This window comes from Rhynchophorus ferrugineus, unplaced genomic scaffold, assembly GCF_030347505.1.
Source record: "Rhynchophorus ferrugineus isolate W39M unplaced genomic scaffold, kcgeb_rfMv2 rfM5, whole genome shotgun sequence".
Lineage (NCBI taxonomy): Eukaryota > Metazoa > Arthropoda > Insecta > Coleoptera > Curculionidae > Rhynchophorus > Rhynchophorus ferrugineus.
Window position 1 is genome coordinate 23,174,529 of NW_027472584.1, and position 20,875 is coordinate 23,195,403.

The 20,875-nt window shown below is 32.9% G+C and overlaps 2 protein-coding genes across 7 annotated transcripts in view; one reads left to right on the forward strand and one right to left on the reverse strand.

Annotated features, from left to right (window-relative positions):
• Positions 1-20,875, forward strand: part of cv-c (RhoGTPase activating protein) — an 89,853-nt gene that overhangs the window by 50,282 nt on the left and 18,696 nt on the right. For 2 of the 6 annotated variants that reach the window (XM_076406550.1, XM_076406551.1), the window contains 2 exons: positions 14,440-14,543; positions 20,582-20,623. In XM_076406550.1, the coding sequence (XP_076262665.1) occupies positions 14,490-14,543; positions 20,582-20,623 (96 nt within the window). In that variant the 5' untranslated portion in view covers positions 14,440-14,489. Of the gene's footprint in view, positions 1-5,453; positions 5,594-14,439; positions 14,544-20,581; positions 20,624-20,875 lie in introns of those variants that run through there. The other 4 variants (XM_076406552.1, XM_076406553.1, XM_076406547.1 and 1 more) reach the window with 3 other exon arrangements.
• On the reverse strand, positions 17,995-18,775 carry LOC143196829 (uncharacterized). The gene is made up of 2 exons (XM_076404701.1): positions 18,544-18,775; positions 17,995-18,481 (listed from the first exon to the last, which is right to left on the reverse strand). Exons 1-2 carry the CDS (start codon positions 18,640-18,642, stop codon positions 18,113-18,115), a joined length of 468 nt encoding a protein of 155 aa, XP_076260816.1. The 5' UTR covers positions 18,643-18,775; the 3' UTR covers positions 17,995-18,112.

Genomic DNA, 20,875 nt, shown 5'->3' on the forward strand with positions numbered 1-20,875 from the left:
AACTAGTAAAAATGTTGGTAGGAGTTCAATAGTGGGACACTCGTATGTTGAAGACGGTTTGTTTGATGTCTAATTAAAACAAATGAAATCCGCTTAGTATAAGACAGCTTCTCTATACGGTTAAATTTAACTACTACTGTTAATTATACAAATGATTCATAATATTTATGTTACGTTATTATAGTGGTATTGAATAAAAATAGATATGTCTCCATATTGCCATACCAATATTATTGTATTGTTAAATCTTGATATAACCAAGGTCCCCAAACTGATATCACACTATCATAACCAGTATATGTAAGGCCACTGATTAATGTAAATGTCAATTTCCATAATTTTTAAATAAATTTCTTCGTAGGTAATATTTCTAAAATACAATGAAGATACAGAACTCTCAGCTGTCAAAACACTTTGTCAATTGTCACTCAAAGTTGCAAAAATCCTTGCCTCATCAAATGATTGAATGTCAAATTTAATGTCAGAGTGACAATGAAACTAGTAAAAATGTTGGTAGGAGTTCAATAGTGGGACACTCGTATGTTGAAGACGGTTTGTTTGATGTCTAATTAAAACAAATGAAATCCGCTTAGTATAAGACAGCTTCTCTATACGGTTAAATTTAACTACTACTGTTAATTATACAAATGATTCATAATATTTATGTTACGTTATTATAGTGGTATTGAATAAAAATAGATATGTCTCCATATTGCCATACCAATATTATTGTATTGTTAAATCTTGATATAACCAAGGTCCCCAAACTGATATCACACTATCATAACCAGTATATGTAAGGCCACTGATTAATGTAAATGTCAATTTCCATAATTTTTAAATAAATTTCTTCGTAGGTAATATTTCTAAAATACAATGAAGATACAGAACTCTCAGCTGTCAAAACACTTTGTCAATTGTCACTCAAAGTTGCAAAAATCCTTGCCTCATCAAATGATTGAATGTCAAATTTAATGTCAGAGTGACAATGAAACTAGTAAAAATGTTGGTAGGAGTTCAATAGTGGGACACTCGTATGTTGAAGACGGTTTGTTTGATGTCTAATTAAAACAAATAAAATCCGCTTAGTATAAGACAGCTTCTCTATACGGTTAAATTTAACTACTACTCTTAATTATACAAATGATTCATAATATTTATGTTACGTTATTATAGTGGTATTGAATAAAAATAGATATGTCTCCATATTGCCATACCAATATTATTGTATTGTTAAATCTTGATATAACCACGTTGTAATATTATAAATCATGTTAATTTGAAATTGAAATTGGAATATTAACTTTAAATAAGTGGTAAATCAAATAAGATTTTTATAGCATTATAAAGTGAAACAATTTCTTTAATTTTAACATTTCCATCTTCGGATATATTCGTGTTCGATTGCTTGATATATGAACAGGAAAACTCAGATGTATAATGTAACGTCTATTGTTAAGTAGCTTAAAAAAATGTTTTAATAATCCTATAAGAATATAATATGGTACTGACTATCCAAAAATCCTTTTCAGACGAGTAGATGATACCTGAAAAAGAAAAGCTTGAGGATTTATTTATTCTCAGACTCTCATTTGCCGGTCAACTTTTGTCCGTCAAAAAAAAGTAATTTAAATACAGTGGGAATAATTTGGATATGTTAAAAATTTACTTTATAGTCAGTACTAAAGGCATTGTTGACTTAAAGATTAATTCGGTTAATTTTAATATAAATGTTGTTGCCATTTAAATATATACAACACTATTGTATTTTAATGTAAATTTGTATTGAAAAAATATACAGATGACATAAGTAGAATGGTTATAAATACCGAAAATATTTATGATCATGATTTACTAGGTTGTTCGATTTTAAATCGTTTAATATAGCAACAAATGTATGAATTATGTCAGCAGGTATGTTGTCTTAATGCCTTTTTGACGAATTCTTGCACCCAATTGATCCAAAGAGGTACAATAATAATCCGAGTTTGTTATTTAACCAATTTGACGATAATCTACCAGCTAAATTCTTTCATTCATAGATTTCATAGACTAGAAATCAAACTAGAATGTATTTTTGTCTCATTTCTATTTCAATGTGGAAGTAATTTGTGTATTTGAAATGATCATGATTTGCAAATGTCAAAAATATTAATTTTGTTCGTAATGGAATTCATATATGTGACAATTGAGGATGGACACGTGATAAAATGATAGAAACTAACTAGGTTATTTATGGTTTATTTGAGTGATTAACAACTTACAGTTGACAACATAGCTACTCGAGGGAGCCCGGAGAAATAGAGACCGTCTAATTTTTTTTTTGGACTGATTTACCAGCTGAAAAGGTTTCCTTGCCGATGTTAACTCACTTTATAAGAGGCGCTTTATTTGGTGTGTGAGAACCTTTGGCGGCATGAAGAACCGCTTTTGGGGGGATAGTCTTCGGGGTTACCTGGTTGGGAACACCTCTGACAGGGATCTGATGTGGGAATTGTTGGAGAAAGCTGAGGTTGCATGGACTTTCGTGTATAAGGAGAAAACGAACCGTCTTATTTCTGTTGTGTCAGTTTCCCGATGAATTTGGGTATTTCTGACAAACCATGGCGCGTTCAGAGTTTGCCTGAGAAGTTTATTTTGCATTACCTGAAGCTTTTCCACTAGTTCCGGCCTGATAAACCGATACCAAGTGTTAAATCTGTAGCGATCTTGAGCATGTCGAATTTTACATCGTGGAATAACGGTCTACAAAATACCCAGAAATATAATCCCAGATGTTGAACACGGGCGGGGTGCCAACTGGAACCCGACAACGAATGGCTGACGGCAACCCCGAGACGTTTATCTGGGATATTATTGAAGGGTATTTCGGTCATTCAGTGCTCAACCCTCGTTCGGTTAAGACGTGCCACCATCGACTGCCCAAGCCTCATCTTCAGGTAACTCCGCTGCCATCCGTTTCATTATTTGTATTTTTTATATTGTTTTTATATTGCCAATAAATAACGGTCACATTATGTAAACACCACTGTTTCATTTCGATTTACCTCCATTCACCGAGCCACATCATTTTTTTACCCTAAAGTGGTGACCCCGACGTGATCTTTCGCAAAATTGGGTTTGGACTCGTGAATGGAGGGTACGTAGAAAATGGTGTATTTCACGTGACCGTTATATTTTTTGTTTCAAAATTTTAAATATTTTTAATTCAATTCGTTTTCAATATTACCTTCAAGATTCATTTTCATTTTATTCCGATTAATTTCATTATTTCCAATTCATTTTTTAATTTTTTTTGTCAAAATTTTTATTTCACAATCTTTTGAATATTTTTCTAGCACTGCTTAATCATCAGCGTATCGGCTAAACATTTCTTTCGGCGCTATGTTTAAATCATAATGTCTTCCTTCGCTCGCCGTCTCCGTCATAATGGCAGATATTTTGATTTGAAAGGCTTTGGGCAGCTTCGGTCGGATACCGTCGTTATTTGTTTTTTCTGAATTAACCTAACGTATGTGACTACGGATTAGTCACAGAGCAGCCCCAGAAGCTAGGTACCGATTGCAGTCACCGTAGACTCGTTTGTCTTCGCCGAAGTACCAGAATTGCTAACGTCTCGTCGTCGAAGAAAATAAGCTACCACGTCGTCGAACAGTCGATCCTCCCACAGCGTCGATTACGGGAGCCCTGTCTGAAGAATAGCTTGTTTTCAACGTCGTCGATGGACCACATTCAAGTGCCAAAGCGACGATGATGCAACGGTATCTGTAGGACCGGAAGATATCAACAGCCGTACCAGATCGCAACCGTACCAACCACAACCGTTTCGAACTATCATATTTTTCAAAGCCCATTTTACATAGCACATTTTGTTTCGTATATATTTTTTTGTATTTAATATTTTTTCAAACATTTTTGTATTTTTTGCTTGAAATAAGTTTATGTAAAATTCTGGCAGGGGAGTATTGTAGCGATCTTGAGCATGTCGAATTTTACATCGTGGAATAACGGTCTACAAAATACCCAGAAATATAATCCCAGATGTTGAACACGGGCGGGGTGCCAACTGGAACCCGACAACGAATGGCTGACGGCAACCCCGAGACGTTTATCTGGGATATTATTGAAGGGTATTTCGGTCATTCAGTGCTCAACCCTCGTTCGGTTAAGACGTGCCACCATCGACTGCCCAAGCCTCATCTTCAGGTAACTCCGCTGCCATCCGTTTCATTATTTGTATTTTTTATATTGTTTTTATATTGCCAATAAATAACGGTCACATTATGTAAACACCACTGTTTCATTTCGATTTACCTCCATTCACCGAGCCACATCATTTTTTTACCCTAAAAATCCATATGACATGACGGGACTGATAAGCAGCTTGTAAAGCAAAACTTTAATCATCGGAAACAATTTACTTTTTCTACAGATGAGAGATTGTTTTATTTATCTGTGATGACCATAGGAATCTACGATCAAAGATGATGCCGATATATGTGGCTTTTTGTCGCCACGGGAGTGAGACTTTTTCCACTCTCAGTTGGTAAGCGCGGATGTTTCTCTGATTGTGAAAGATTATGGCCTGGGCTTTTTGGGGGTTCATTTGCAAACTCCAGAAATTTAACCTTCGGACTGTGGCAATTAATTGAACTTGAAGTTTTCTCTGAGCGGTATCTACAGAACGAGAACTGGTGAAGAAAGTTGGGTCATCCGCGTATTGGGCGGTTTCAACATTTTTCTTCATTGGGATGTCTGACATCAAGAGGTGAATAATGCTGGGGCTAATGGAGAACCTTGGGGGACTCCTGCTGGAGAGTGTGTTACCGATCTTTACTTGAAAGGACCTATCATACAAAAAGGAACGCAGTAAAATTATCACAGTCTTCGGGTAAACCTGCTTTGATGACTTTGTGTATTAGGCCGTCGTGCCAAACTTTGTCAAAGGCTTTTGTTAGATCTAAAAAGACCGTGATTTTTCTTCATGGCGAAATGAATTTCTGCGGCCAATCTAGTGGTCTGATGAGCACATGAATGTTTGGCTCTGAACCAACACGAGTTCGTCTGATATGATATGGTTCTGCTCAGTAAACCGGTCTCGCTCTTTCAGCAATCTTGGACATTGAACTAAACAGGTTGGTGGGCCTGTAGTCTGAAGGCGCAGAGAGACCGTCTAAATCTGTGTCGAGATTTTTATAGGTCCAGCTCCATCGTTGGGTCTTCGATTGAGGGCGGAACTTGGGTGTTTTCTCTTTTAGTTTTGAGAATTCCATAATTCTATAAAATCCTTTTGTCTCCTGAGGAATACCATACTATTTACAAAGACCAATTCAGATTGTTGTTATCGCTAATTGTTCGGATACAAAATGGATGCTCACATATACATTATATTTTAAAATCAATGTATCCGAATATGACTATTTTTATCGTTTAATTAATGCTATTGATTATTGCAGTTTTATCGGTACTTAAAGTTGCTAAATTGATTTTAATCTTTATTTGTTCCTAATGCTGTTAAAATACGGTAAACAACTTGTGATGTGAATCGAAGAAAATTCAATGATGTATCAACGGTTTAATTTCAACGTTAATGGTAACGTAATTTTTTTTTAGTTCTTAAATTCAGTGGGTTCGACTTTTAATCTAACACGAGTGTATCAATAAAAGAGAGTATTTGTAATCTAAAATAATGGGTTTGTCTTAGGGCGAATATTCTCGCCCATCGTTAGTCACGACTTGGTCTATTTGAATTGTTGACCTACATGTGTTCTCCATCTGCCTTTTATAACCCAGCTTATTTCCGTTGCAACTCCTCATATCGATCACTGCCTGTCTCACTATTTCTTTTATGCGTAATTGTTAATTCGATGCTAATTAAACCCATTTTTCCCACGCATTTTCCTCTACACCAGTAGGTATATCGATTTGGCTTTCGGATGTTGAAAATGTCATCAGCTTCATTTAAATATCATCGCGTTACGCCCAGTTATACCATCATTATGGTTAATATTTATAAGTCGAAGGATTTTACAGATGTATGCTCAAAACGTAATGCACCGAATCTGTAATTATTCTGAAGTTGATTCAACTTTACATTCAGTTTTAGTCCGAAAAGGACAATCGATTGCTGGATGTGTAATTTTGAATAATCTCAAAGACAATTGCAGCTGAACTATGTCGTAACAAATTAAATATGCAACGATTTATATGAATAAATATTAATTTGATTTATAACGATTGTGAATTAATTTTGACGGTTCGGTTTTTCTACGTTCAAGGTTCTATTGTGCCACTACTTTTCCCTAGTTTACGCCTTTCGAGTCAGTGATTTCGTATATCGATGAACGTAATAATCGACAGAGAGAATAACCGATAATTTTCATCTTAATACATCAATTAGTATGTCATTGGCCTGACATAGAAATGTTAGTCCTAGCAGGTCAAAATCTTATGACAATATAGTATTAAGTTTCAAAGGTTACACTAGTTTTAATGAAACCACTTTTTTAATGCATTGAAAGAGACTGACTGGCGCTTCGAATTGCTTGGCCACTCACCATATAAATCAGATCTAACTCCCAGTGATTATTGGCTCTTTGCGGAATCAAAAGAATGCACTGGGGAAGGGAGTTGAAAGGAAATTAAGAAGTCTTAGAAAATAATTTCTCTTAGAAATTAAGAATAATTAAGAGTAATTAACTATCTATTTTTTTCTGCTATACCATTAACACCATCTCCAAAAAATCAATACCAATATTCAAGTAATTTTTTTTATTAATGTAACTACAACTTTTGGCAGTATTTTTCTTCTGAACTGGAATAAAATTTGTTGTTTACAACAAAACTTTGACCATTTATTGCATATATCTTTCAACAATCAATCCATCAAATCAATAATATTAAAGAAGTTTTGGTTGGCGCAGTGGGAAAGGGGCGGCAGGACGGTCCACCTACTGTTGCGACAGTCGCGGGTTCGAATACTGCTGGAGCATGGTCCTAAATTTATGTTTCTGATAGTCATAGGGCAGAGTGCAAAATCCGACGAGGAAATTGATCCCAGCCACGCCAGTAACCAGGCTGAGTAAGACCGGATGTCTTCTGAGATGATTTTTAAGGTCACCAGTCAGTAAGCGTAATGCCGATGACCGCGGTTCGGAGCTCACGTTAAACGATAGGTCCAGTCCATATAAACCGTCGTTGGTAAAAAGGAGACTTTAAAATATTAAAAGAAAAATTAAAGAAATAACATAAATATGTTTTTCCAAATAAAGGGTACCCCAAAATATTTGCAAAATTTGAATTTGCCGCTATTTGTGCGATAAATTGTTGGCAACCCAACAATTAATAGTTTCACAGCTGACAGTTTAGAAGTAGTAAAAAATGACGCCTCCCATAATATTCATGTGGAAGACGTGGTTTCAACAACACAGTGCCACATGCCATACAGTCCAAGAAGCAATTCAATTAAAATAATTAATGCTTTCATACTACTTAAATATTATAATTTTCTGAAATATCTATTCAATAAATGGAAAATAAAAAAGGGCGCTACGAGCAGCGTTATTGACAGCTGTCACTTATAACCTTCAACCGGCTTATTAACCGTTTTGATATTAAGGCCAGATAAATAAAGTCCATTCAGAGTTTCGTTCAGCCATCAGATCTATATCTTGAGAAAAGTGTGACATCATCAAGTCATTCACTGTTCACCGAAAATAATGTAACTACTATTAAGTTGTCTGGTTGTTAGTTAGAAAGTGTGTTATATTAAATGCAATTAATAATATGGAGTTTTACACAATTTATGCATCATTTAATCAAAAACGTTTCTGTTTTAGTTCAGTTAGGCCGTCAAACTCATTTCACATCTTAATTGTCATAATTGTAACAATGAAAAGTTCCCTCTACCATCTAATTATATCTAATTAACTTATTTAGAATAAATAATGTGTTTGTTTTCGTTTTGTATTCGTGTGATATTGAGTTTTCGACAAAATTAATTAGAATACGACTTTGATACCGAACTTTTGGTAGAAGGTCGATAGATTTGTGACTGACAACTAGCTGAATAATGTTTGCTTAACATTTATATAAGGTTGTTAAAAAATGAGTCTTCTATGATGCGATTGCTTAATGAATGTTTAATGTTAATGTATTATATGCTCAGAATACAATATTGCTTGCGTATATTATAAATTAGTATGTTAATATTAAATTAGTATATTGTCGCTGGGGGGAGGGGGGTGGGAGGTAAATAATTTCGGTTTTTAACCGACTTCGAAAAAGGAGGAGGTTTCATGTTCGGTTGTATGTATCTATGTTTTAATGTATGTTCGCCGATTTTCAAAATTCCTTTTTTATTCGAAAGAGTATAATCAGGATCTGTTGGGGTGAAGGGTGGAGGGTAAATCGAAGGAAACGCTCAAATCTCAAAGGCACGTACAAAGTTTTCACATATTTTTATGTAAAATAATCAGATATTTTTTATCATGGTATTGCTATACAAAAGCTATTCAGTTTGCTTTTTAAGCTATAGCATATAAGACCTCGTAGAAATATTGTAAACAACTGCTTCTATGGTGTAATGGTTAAAGCGTTTAGCACCCTAACGAAGGTTGCGGGTTCGATTCCAGGCGGGGACAATAACTTTTTGTTGTTGTATATAGTAAAATATAAAATACGTATAGTAGTTATGTTAAATAAGTTTTTGTTTATTTTTATATAGTTATTACAATGATTATTATGTACAGATTTTACATAAAATGTCTTTTTTTTGTGTATTTTTTAAGTCGTATATCTCTAGTAATATTTATTCAGTGAAGCCATATTATAGCGCGTTTGAAATGTATTAAATCTATAGAACATTCTAGATATGAAGGTAGCGTCGTTTGTTTACTCAAATACGTTTATCGTAGTTGAATATGGAGATTGCAAAAAATTTTCCTTAAATTTCGTTTTTTGATTCCAAAAAAAGAAAGAAGCTACGCAGGTGTGTTTGTTTCGTTTCGCAAATATTGATCTTCAACACTTTATGATGTGATCTGTTAATTGGATAGTGATTAAATTTAGTTCTAAAATATCTGAAATTATTTTCAAAACGTAGTCAAAACTAATCTTTCTTATTACAACACAATATCTTTTAATAACAATAAGTGATTAATTTTCGAGTAATATAATGAACGTAAAATGAAGTTGTAAGAACACAGGCGCAAAAATGATTATATAAATCCGAACTTGTAAATGTAAATGACAAGACGCGGGTTTCAAAAAAGGTTTGTCATTTAAAAGCAGTATCAATCAAAGTCATTCATTGAATTACATCTTTTTTTTGGGAGGGGCTATCAGTCATCTCGGTTATTATTAATATTAATAACATTTTTAGCTCTTCCAATGTTCATCGTTACCGAATTTATATTTTTTCTTGTTGTGTAGTGTTCCCATTAAAATATAAAGGCTCATTATCGTGAAATTATACGATGAAACGTACAAGAATACATACGAGGCGTGTATATAAAGTGTGAACTTAATTATTAGGACCCTCTCAAAAATATAAAACTTCTAAATTTTCCTTATATTTATTTTTAGGCTTTCTGGTTTTTGTATACGTACAAAAATTCCGAGAATTCCATAGTCATGCTATCGGACTAAATTCCAAGAAGAGTTCATGCATTATATATACGAGTGTTTTTCATTACTAAATCTAGACATCTGGAATCGGAATCGCTGTGATTCTAATTATCTATTAAAAATAATAACGTTTTCAATAAAATTCTCTGTTATTTATTGCTCGACATAGCAACAAACAACATATATTAAAAAATCGTCTATTAATCCCTTAGAATGCAGAATATTGTGACCTTTAAATCGCCTACACCAAACCGTTCATGTATATTTAGTTAATTGACAGTTACATTGTATTATTGATTAACAAGAATTGATGACTTAACAATAAAAGATTAAAAATTTAAATAAACCAATTAGCTAACTGTTGGTAATTCTTTATTGTATTAATAATAATATCCGTATTCATTTTTCTCAAAATATTTAAGGTTTTATTCAACATATTCTTGATTGGAAATTGTATTTTCCGCAAATTGAAAAATTGTTATCAAATATATTTAATGTCTCCTTTTTACCAACCATATTTTATCTGGACTATTGTTTAACGTTGGCTCCAAGCCACGGTCCTTGGCATTAAACCTACCGACTGGCGAGTGACCCACTTTGCAAATTATGCCAGAAAACATCCGTTCTTACCCAGCCTGGTTACCGGCGTGACTGGGGTCATTTTCCTTGTCGGATTTTGCACTTTTGCCTAAGGACAATCATAAACAAATTTACAACCAACAGGAGGACCGTCCTGTCGCCTCTACCACTACGCCAACCAAGCCGGCATCAATATTTCTATTTGGCAAAATAAACGTTAAAATGTGTTTTTTTATTTACCACAATACTGATTATTTCAGAAATCCGGATTGAGAAAACAATAGAACCATAAAACAAGTTTTGCGCATTTGTATATTTTAAAGTCTCCTTTTTACCAACTATATTTTATCTGGACTATTATTTAACGTGGGCGCCGAGCCACGGTCCTTGGCATTAAACCTACCGACTGGCGAGTGACCAACTTTGCAAATTATTCCAGAAGACATCCGGTCTTATCCAGCCTGGTTACCGGCGTGACTGGGGTCATTTTCCTTGTCGGATTTTGCACTTTTGCCTAAGGACAATCACAAACAAATTTACGACCAACAGGAGGACCGTCCTGTCGCCTCTACCATTGCGCCAGCCAAGCCGGCATCATTATTTCTATTTGGCAAATTACTAAAGAATAATTAAATAATTCTACCATAATTATAATATCATTGAAAGCGTTAAAAGCATTGCTTCATGTAAAAGAATTAGAGAATAACCAATAGACATTATAAAATATAATTTAAAACTTTTTTAAGCCGGCTTGGTGGCGCAGTGGTAAAAGCGATGAGACAGTACTCCTACTGTTGCGATAGCCGCGGGTTCGAATCCTGCTGGGGCATGGGCGTAAATTTATGTTTGTAATTGTTTAATATTTGTGAATGTTCTAGGCAAGAGTGTAAAATCCGACAAGGAAAATGATCCCAGTCACGCCAGTAACCAGGCTGGGTAAGGCCGGATGTCTTCTGGGATGATTTTTAAAGTTGGTCACTCGCTAGTCGGTAGGCTTAATGCTGAGGACCGTGGTTCGGAGCCCACGTTAAACCTTAGGCCCAGTCCAGCTAAACCCATAGTTGGTGAAAGGAGACTTTAAAATATTTGTATAAAAAAACTTTTTTAAAGTAATGTGATATTAGAGGCGTCAGGTTATTATTTATTAAACTGTTTCAGTGTTAAAATAAATATCTTACTAGCTGATTCAATCAACCACAGATTGATAAATAATAATTATTGATTTAAAAAAAATTGGCGGAAAATAAATTTAATTTTTTCATATAAATAAAATTTAGATGTTAAAATATTTCTAATTATTTTTTCGTTGACGATATGACATTACGAACATAAAATAAACGTTGTAATGTGTTTTTTTTATTTACCACAATACTGATTATTTCAGAAATCCAGATTAAGAAAACAATAAAACCATAAAACAAGTTTTGCGCATCGTGATTTTCAACTATAATACGTCGTAATAATACACCGACAAATGAATTCAGTCGAATCGGTGGATAAGTTTTATATAAAATATACTTGGAGAATAAATAAAACATTGAGTTGTTTTGTAAATAAAATGAATCGAAAAAAAAATTGAGAATGTTCACTGCCATGGTCGACCAACCTGTCTTTAAAATCGAATGAAAAACAATTTTGGTATTGGAAGCACGTCGATATCGAAACTCTAAACGCTAAAACTTCTTTCGTGCTGAATTGAATGAAACGTTCCGTTAGATTTTTTTGGTAGGTGGTCTGGTTATACGATTCAGCTCGATAACAGACAATGAAGTCAGTTTAACCATGCTATCTTCAACAGTCATTTAATTAGTATTACAGTCAGCTCTTCGGTTGTATTGAACGAATAAAAAATGCGTCTGGTACTGGCGTTGTCAGCAAACTTGTTTTGACTTAGTTTACACGCCTACGGGTGGAACCAGCAACATTTTAGCAAAACAGAATGGTAGAGAGAGAATTCTTTCGGTTATAATTGAATCGTTTTAAGAGAACAATTAGCCGCGGTTGTGTAGCGTGATGAAAATGATACATCGCGCCACATACCAAGCGTGGGAATTCATCGAAAGTACTAATGTGATAATAGAATATTTGTTTGCTACTCTGTTTAATGATCTCATGTCAGACGTAACATAAATTATAGCGTGACGCATATATGGTAATACGTATGTTAAATTTATGTATGATTTTTATTGGAAACTATTTCACAATTCACTGAAAACTAAAATGTAATTATTATCTAAAGTAGGTAATAAAAGTATTAAATTTATTGCTTTTCGTTATATAAATGACACGGCATATTTATTTTTGCATTACTATCAGGTGTCCCAAAATTTTGTAATGCTCTTACTTATTATCTAAATTATTTTAATACATTAAAAGTTCATAATCTATGATAAATCTATTTACCGTTTCAAAAGTACGTTTATTCTTCTAGTTTTAAAAGGTCTATGGAAGAGGGGTTTTATTAATTGTTTGCCTTTGTACAGAATGTATTGCTCAATAATAGAGTCACTTTAGGCGATAAAAAGAAATGTTACTCGGTTATGTGGATATTATAATCGAAATATGTCGATTACAATAATAATATGATATGTTACGTCAATATACGTATAATACGTTAATTCTTCTTCTCTCTCATCTTTTTGTTTATGGGACTTGCTTAAAACGTTTTTAACCGACTTCAAAAAGGAGGAGGTTCTATGTTCTACTTCTCCGTCAATTATGCACCAATTTTCGAAATTCTTTTTTTATTCGCAACAGTGCACTTCCGAGGTGATCCCATTGGAACCAAGTTAGAATCTGATGGGGAGAAGAGGGGGGGAATCGAGGTAAAACCTCGAATTTCAAAGGCACGTACAATGTTTTCACATATGTTTTATCTAAAATAATCAGATATTTGTGCAGTTCATTTGTGCAGATGTAGTTCAGTGTAAAAGTCATTCAGTTTTCTTTTTAAACACTTCGATTCCCAATAGAGCAGTAACTTTCCTTTTTCTAGTTAAGTTGGAACATTAGTTTGAAGTCGATGCCGAGCCCTCAAACAGTACAAAAATAATAATATAATTTTATGTCATAAACACAAAATTAAATTAGGAACAAAACAAACCTTAAAAACATTTTTTTTTGTGTTAAAACTCTAAGTTTGATTATTTTTTACTTTTTAGTCAGTTAAAAGATCCAGATTAGGAATGGCAAAAAATATCGATATATGGATATAATATATTTGATTTTTTTTTAATATCAGCTTATAAAAATATCGATATATCGATATGTTTGGCCGATATTTTTTCAAAAAAATCAAATATGTTACTTAAACATTATAAAAAACTATTTAATTATTTTTAACAAACCTTTTACGAAACTTAATTTTAAAGGTTTAGTTAGTTATATTTAGTTAGTGTTGATTAACACGTTCCATATTGATTACTGTTTTTGATCATCATTTTTTGACCTATATTGAATGCTTTGCGTATTACTTAAGTTTCAAAATCATCAAATATTTAATCCAAGGGTCAGGTTACCGATTAACAAATATACATGTTCATTTGAGACACCTTGTATAAGATAAATCAAGTCGTATTATAATACCGTGATCCTATTTTATCTTATTTGATATCTTAAAATGATTTGTCAGGAAATTGTTTTCATATACATATATACTGGGAAGTCACTTGAAACTATTTAAAAATGTAGTTTTAATAGCATTTTCAAAAAGTACCTGTTAATGTCAATCTTATCAAGTGAAATATTTGTAAATAATACTAAATACTTGTTTTGTAAGTTAGTATCTTTTTAAATATTGTGTTTTTTCTTCGGTTAGTGGTACATTTAGTTTTTAACAAGATACATCTAGTTTATTCACTGAAAACTTAATAATCACGTAATAGATTAACATACATAAACATAGTACTCTATATTTACGAATTTTACTATCAACGTATGACTGGAATTTTTATTTTTTGTTCTACAAATAAGTAAAACTCACGTACAAATACCAGAAAATAGGTCGTGGTTCGTGTAAAACAAGCTCAATAGATCAAAAGTAGAATTATTGTCGTTATATTCATTGAGAGTGATTTTAAAAGAGAATGCCATACAAAAAGGAAGAGTGTATTGACCCGTCATGATACTTTAGGTCCTGTTTGATTATTCCTTTGCGTAAATTCGACGGGAATGGCATATCAATGACTGCTGAAACTTCTGTATTGTATTTATAATGTTTATCCTCTGTTTCAGGTGCACATGAAGCAGTATGGCTGCTAACAAAAATCGGTTCTCGTAAAAAAATGAATTGCACAGAAAACTATCAAGATTTGTTACTATATTTCAAGAAAATAGAGGTATGTATCTTCAATTTTCATATTTACCATAGAGACTATACATACCATGATTTTTCAGACCCATTAATTATTTGTTTTTATTTTTTATTATTATTATTTAATTAATACATTGTTACTAGTCGTTTCCGTCTAACCTACAATTTGTCATTATGATAACTTAAATCTAGGTATATAACTAGGAGAACCCATCGGCCCTATCTCAGTCTCTGGTGAAATAATGTTTATACATGTCACTGCTGAATTTTTTAATATATGCACCTCACTACACAACACTACACAAGATCAGATGATTTGATTCTTTTGAGCCTGTGTCCTGTAATACTTCAATATTCTCATGAGAATGGAGTCTTTCCTCATACCCCCTTGCAATTTTCTTGATTTCTTGACTGTCTGTGGGTCTGATCTGAAGATCTCGATGTGGGTAATCAGTCCTATAGTATTTGGGTGCACCCACAATACCTCTCAGGACTTTGTTCTGAAAAATTTGTATTTTATTAATGTTACTCTTTGCAGCATCCCCATAATTGAACTCCGTATGTCCATATAGGTTTCAGTATTTGCTTATATAATAGCAATTTATTATGTACAGATAATTGTGATTTTCTTCGAATTAGCCAGTACATTTTCCTATATTTCAATTCCAGTTTTTTTCTTTTCTTCTTTATATGTTGGTTTCAGCGAAGTTTTGCCTCGAGATTCATTCCGAGATATTTAGCGTTGTTGCTATATATTTGGTTGAAATGATAGTGTTATTTAATGTTATTGGTGCTGTTTATAGGTGATCTGCAGATGTACAGATTTACTTACTCATTAATTCTTATTTTCCAAGCCTGTGTCCAATTATTTATATTATCACTTGCTTGTTGTAATTTTCGTAAGGCTTCTTCACTACTGTCTCCGATAGCTATAATCGCAGTTTCGTCAGCAAATGTATCCATCGTAATATTTTTCATTTGTGGTATATCACAAATGTAGAGTAGATAAAGCATTGGTCCCAGTACACTTCCTTGTGGTACACCTGCTTTAGCTTCTTTTATTGTAGAGTAATCTTCTTCTTGTTTGACTCGAAACATTATGGTTGTAATGTATGATTTTGATAGTTTGGTGTATTGTTTTGGTAGCATTTTCTGTAGTTTTTATTAGCATATTAATTGCAAAGTGTTCTTATTGATTGTTTTAATTAATAGATGGCTTGTTTATATGACATTTTTAGTCAATTGCAAAACCGACAATTGTGATATGATGAAGCATCATCACTATAAGTGTCTAAAATTATTCAGTAAGTTTCGGCAGCAAATATTTTCAACTCGGACAATAAATGTAATCAATTTTGAGTGTTCCATGATGCCTTGCATTATCATCAATATATATGTCGCTGATCAGAATTTATACAAGATATATAATGATAAATAAGTGTCTTTAAGGAAGTGATATTGGTGGATTTTCTCACATAAATGCATCACATTTTATTAGTTAAATGAACAACTTTTCAGCAGACGCGTGATATATTCAATGTAAATAAGTTTTGTCATTATCAGATAAGTAATTGGTTCTTATTAAAGGCATCGTTAATATGTCTTCGTCTATTCTGAAAATTAAATGAGCGCCTGTAAAAGTATGACGAATGGAAATACCACCATTGTCATTTATTATTTTCCATTAAAAATTAATTACAAATTCATTTTATGATACCGCTCGGAATGTAAGGTAATGACGTAACGGAATACCACTTATAATTAATAAGCTTTTTGCAATTAATTCATTGAGTTTCGAGCAAAATTAATTTCATTCCAGCAAATAAACTAGCGCTGCCACTTACGTAAATATATTTATTTACAAACAAATGCATAATGAATTCAAATTCGAACATTTTTATCAGTACCTTATATGAAAGTTGTTAACTGGCTACTACTTTTTGATCGTTCTTATCTAGCAACAACTGTTGCTTTTTGTTCATTATCGATTGTATCAAATTATTTATTGGTAATGATTAAGGTGGAACTTAGAAACTATCGATAATGTGCTTTTAACTTATATATTCATTATTCCAATAGATAATTCCGCGTCATCGTCATCAAATAGTTATTGGGAAATAATTATTTTAGTTTCCTGAGGAAATAACGGCATAATGTTAGGAATTTTTATGTTAATTATTCAAATAAGAAGGTCATAAAGGACGTCCTATAATTTAAACCCTAAAAAAATCATAGCTGCAATTTTCGAGCACTATACAAGAAAACAATTATTGAATAATATTTCACAATTTAATGAAAGTTCGTTGCTAGTTCGATTGTTGAACGGCGATAGAAAACGACACTGAGGGGTTAAATAGATTCTAACATATACCTAACCTATCTCTAGACATCATACTTATCACATCACTCAGTCAGTATGTGGTTCTTATCCTGTCTGGACAGCTTATAGTTGTATTCAAATTATTTGTGAGTACCAATGTGTCTTCGCTCGCCAGTTTGCCTTAGATGATCTTCTGAATAGCACTGTTTTTACCCAAATTTCCATAATATACCAGGCGTTTTCTAATAGATAATACGAAATAACGGCATAATGTTCAGGAATTTTTATGTTAATTATTCAAATAAGAAGGTCATAAAGGACGCCCTAAAATTTAAACCCTAAAAAAATCATAGCTACAATTTGCGAGAACTACACAAGAAAACAATTATTGAATAATATTTCACAATTTAATGAAAGTTCGTTGCTAGTTCGATTGTTGAACGGCGATACAAAACGACACTGAGGGGTTAAATAGATTCTAACATATACCTAATCTATCTCTAGACATCATACTTATCACACCACTCAGTCAGTATGTGGTCCTTATCTTGTCTGGACAGCTTATAGTTGTATTAAAATTATTTGTGAGTACCACTGTGTCTTCGCTCGCCAGTTTGCCTTGGATGATCTTCTGAATAGCACTGTTTTTACTCAGATTTCCATAATATACCAAGCGTTTTCTAATAGATAATACCAAATAACGGCATAATGTTCAGGAATTTTTATGTTAATTATTCAAATAAGAAGCTATTTATTTTATTCCTATGTTGCCAATTTACCTAGATATTTCCCTACTATTCTTAATTGTTGTTAAAATAAATAATATCTATTATTATCAGTTTTTGTCGTAATGTATCAATAAATAATTAAGAAAGATCATATTTAATTGTTGGTTAATCAACAATTTTTATTCCTAAAGTTTGAAATGTAAATTTTGTTAATTTATTTTGTTTAGCTCTTTCAATGTCCAGGATAAATTTGATTGTAGCTATGAAGTTAGATCCAGAGTAATATCCACAACTTATTATAATATATTTTTTGAAAGAATAAACTCGATCACTTTCTCCAAACCTTTTCTTTCTCATTTATAAACATATAACATTTTACTATCACTACTACTTACATTTACCATACATGCATCATATATGCTGTAAAGAATTCTGACTTTAAACCAGAAGCTAAATTTTTTGTTAAACAAAACACATTTATACCACCCATATTTTTTATTATAATCTCTACATTATTTTTACTATTCTATTTTACACTATATTTTATTATTTATCCATATTTTTCTTTCCTCTTGCTGCGAAGAATGCCGGATCCATTTCACCATCAACGACATAATCGCGGCGGTCTCTTGGTGGCTTGACACTGTCATCGTAAACATACTTAAACGGTCTTTTTCCTCTAGATGTGAAGAACGGTTCGACTTCCGGATCCTTTTTGATCAGAATCCAGTGAGGTTCCTGGATCATGAATTTATCCGAACTGTAGGATGGATCCTTTTTACCCCTGTTCGCCCAGAATGGACCCATATCTTCCTGATTCGCCGATCGCTTGTAACAGTTCTTCATCGTACAGGGAAGGTCATCGTCTTTTTGGTAATCCGACGAATCGACAAGTCTTTTTCGTGGATCTTGGCACTGTTTAATTATAATATTCGGTTTTTTTGGAGTTTTATAAACAAATATGGCGCTTTACTTACGTGGACAAGAGCTAGTAACACGAATACGAGGAAACTAAACACTGGATACATCCTTAAGGTTGTGAAGTAGATCGTATACTGACCCTTGCAGGATTGCATCGCTCCTTATATAGGAATTGGAGTTTTCTAAAGCATAAGGCCTAAAGCCCACTCGAATTAGAGTGGGAATTTGGGATTACACTGTCAACATTTCGTAATAAACTTATATTTTCCACCAAGATGCGTATTATATTCCTTGTACCTGTCTAGCTCGCCTCACTCTTCTGTGATTGTCCCGTCTCCCTTGGGGAAGTATTTTTGAATTCTACCACGTTACTATTTTTGCTTCTCCGTTTTAAGTTACAGTCGCGGTCGCTCCACATATAACGAGCACATTTCAATTTTAATTAAACTAAACACAAATAAGACATGGTTATTAAAACTTCCACGATGATTTGTTCCTTTGGCATTCGTATTTCGCCATTTCCTCGCTTTCGTTTCTTTTGTTTTACCCTATATTAAGACGGCTTAAAAATAAAACGCAGATATCTTGATTTCAGAACAAGTATTATTATAAAATAATGAATTGTGACGACTATAGCAAGGCGAATTATGAAATAATGCAAGTTATGATCTGTGAAGGATTTAAAACAACAATTTTTTTTTACTTAACTTCAGAAACTTTTTTTTTTCGCAAAAATAAGTGGCAACTTGTTAAACGGCGATACAAAATAACACTGAGACGTTAAATCTATTTTAACATAAACCAAATCGCTATCTCTAGACATCATATTCATCACACCACTCAATCAGTATGTAGTTCTTCTCAGGTGTGGACAGCTTATAGTTGTATTCGAATTATTTGTGAGTATCACTGTATCTTCGTCCGCCAGTTTATCTTAGATGAGTTTCTGAATAACACTGTTTTTCTAGCAGATATCCCTAGGCTTAAGTATAGAATGTTATTATTTGACACATATGTCATTTTATTCTACTGACATCAAGTTCAAAGCTATACATGTTATATTTTGCGAAAGAAACACTGTCATAGAAATATACCGACAACAAATGATCAATTTGAACCATGCATTGATGATCGGCCAAGGAAACGTTATAAGCACTTGAGTGGAACATATTATTGCACCAGCCGTACTCTCCAGGCCTTGCCCCGTTCGACTATCAACTTTTCGCATCAATGGGACACGCGTTTACAGAGCAGCCCTTTGTCAATTTTGTAGAAGTTAGAAAATAGTTCGATGAATGGTTTTGCTTAAAGGACAATCAGTTTTCTTGGAATCGTATCCATAAATTACCTGAAAGATGTGTAGGATGAGATGACCAATACTTTGAATAAATACATTTTTTCAATTTTCTTGAAAATTAGGTAGTTTTATTCTGAAAAAAACCGGTAATGACTTTCCGGTTCACCTGGTGCTCAGTATGAAATGGTTTCCCAAGTTTTGGTGACTCCAAATTCCAATAGTCTATAGCTGAGAAACTGAGCTACTGCAATCCACCATTGATGGATGTACACCATGAACTGTAGGCTTCTATCTTAATTACAGTAGACTATGTTAGTTCACAGCAACTTGGTGGTATTACACCCTGAATTCTGATGCTTGTACCCAGAATCCAAGGATTAGTACTGTTTTTCAATGCTTAGATGTTTCCTAATTGGGATATCTTATGGCTATTGTGCAATGACCACCGTGAGCATATTCAATCTACCTTTTGTGATCTTACAGCTTCAGCTGCGATATTTTTACCCGAACTCCACTTAACTACACCAAGAGTAACTGCGAAACGATTGCCAATCCACCTTCCATCTTCTTGCACCTTCTTTCTTGATGATTAATTTTATTCCGGTTAATTAAATAAATTCAAAAGAAAACAACAACCTTCCTATGGTAATTTGTAATAATTAACGAAACAGATATGTCAGAATGCCGCTTCTGTCCGATGACAGTTAACCGTTTTGAAGTAATAATATTGTTAAAAATGTAATGACGCCTAAATATTAAGTAAATAAACATAAACAATAATAATGGTGTATTTTTAGGATCAACCTGATAATGCAAAAGCAGACACAACACCTGATAGGGTAATCAAAGTTATTTTACTGGGTTATAACATAATAATAGTATAAACTAAACATTTAATAACCTAATTATTTCGAAAGATGTATGTTTCTTTATTTAATAAATGTAGGAATATCTAATAGACACAATTTTGCACATTATACCATATATAGTACACTCATTAATAATTTCAAAATAATTTAACATAAAATACTGTTCTATTATGAGAATACTATAAACAACATAATAATATTATATAAAAATAACATAAATTT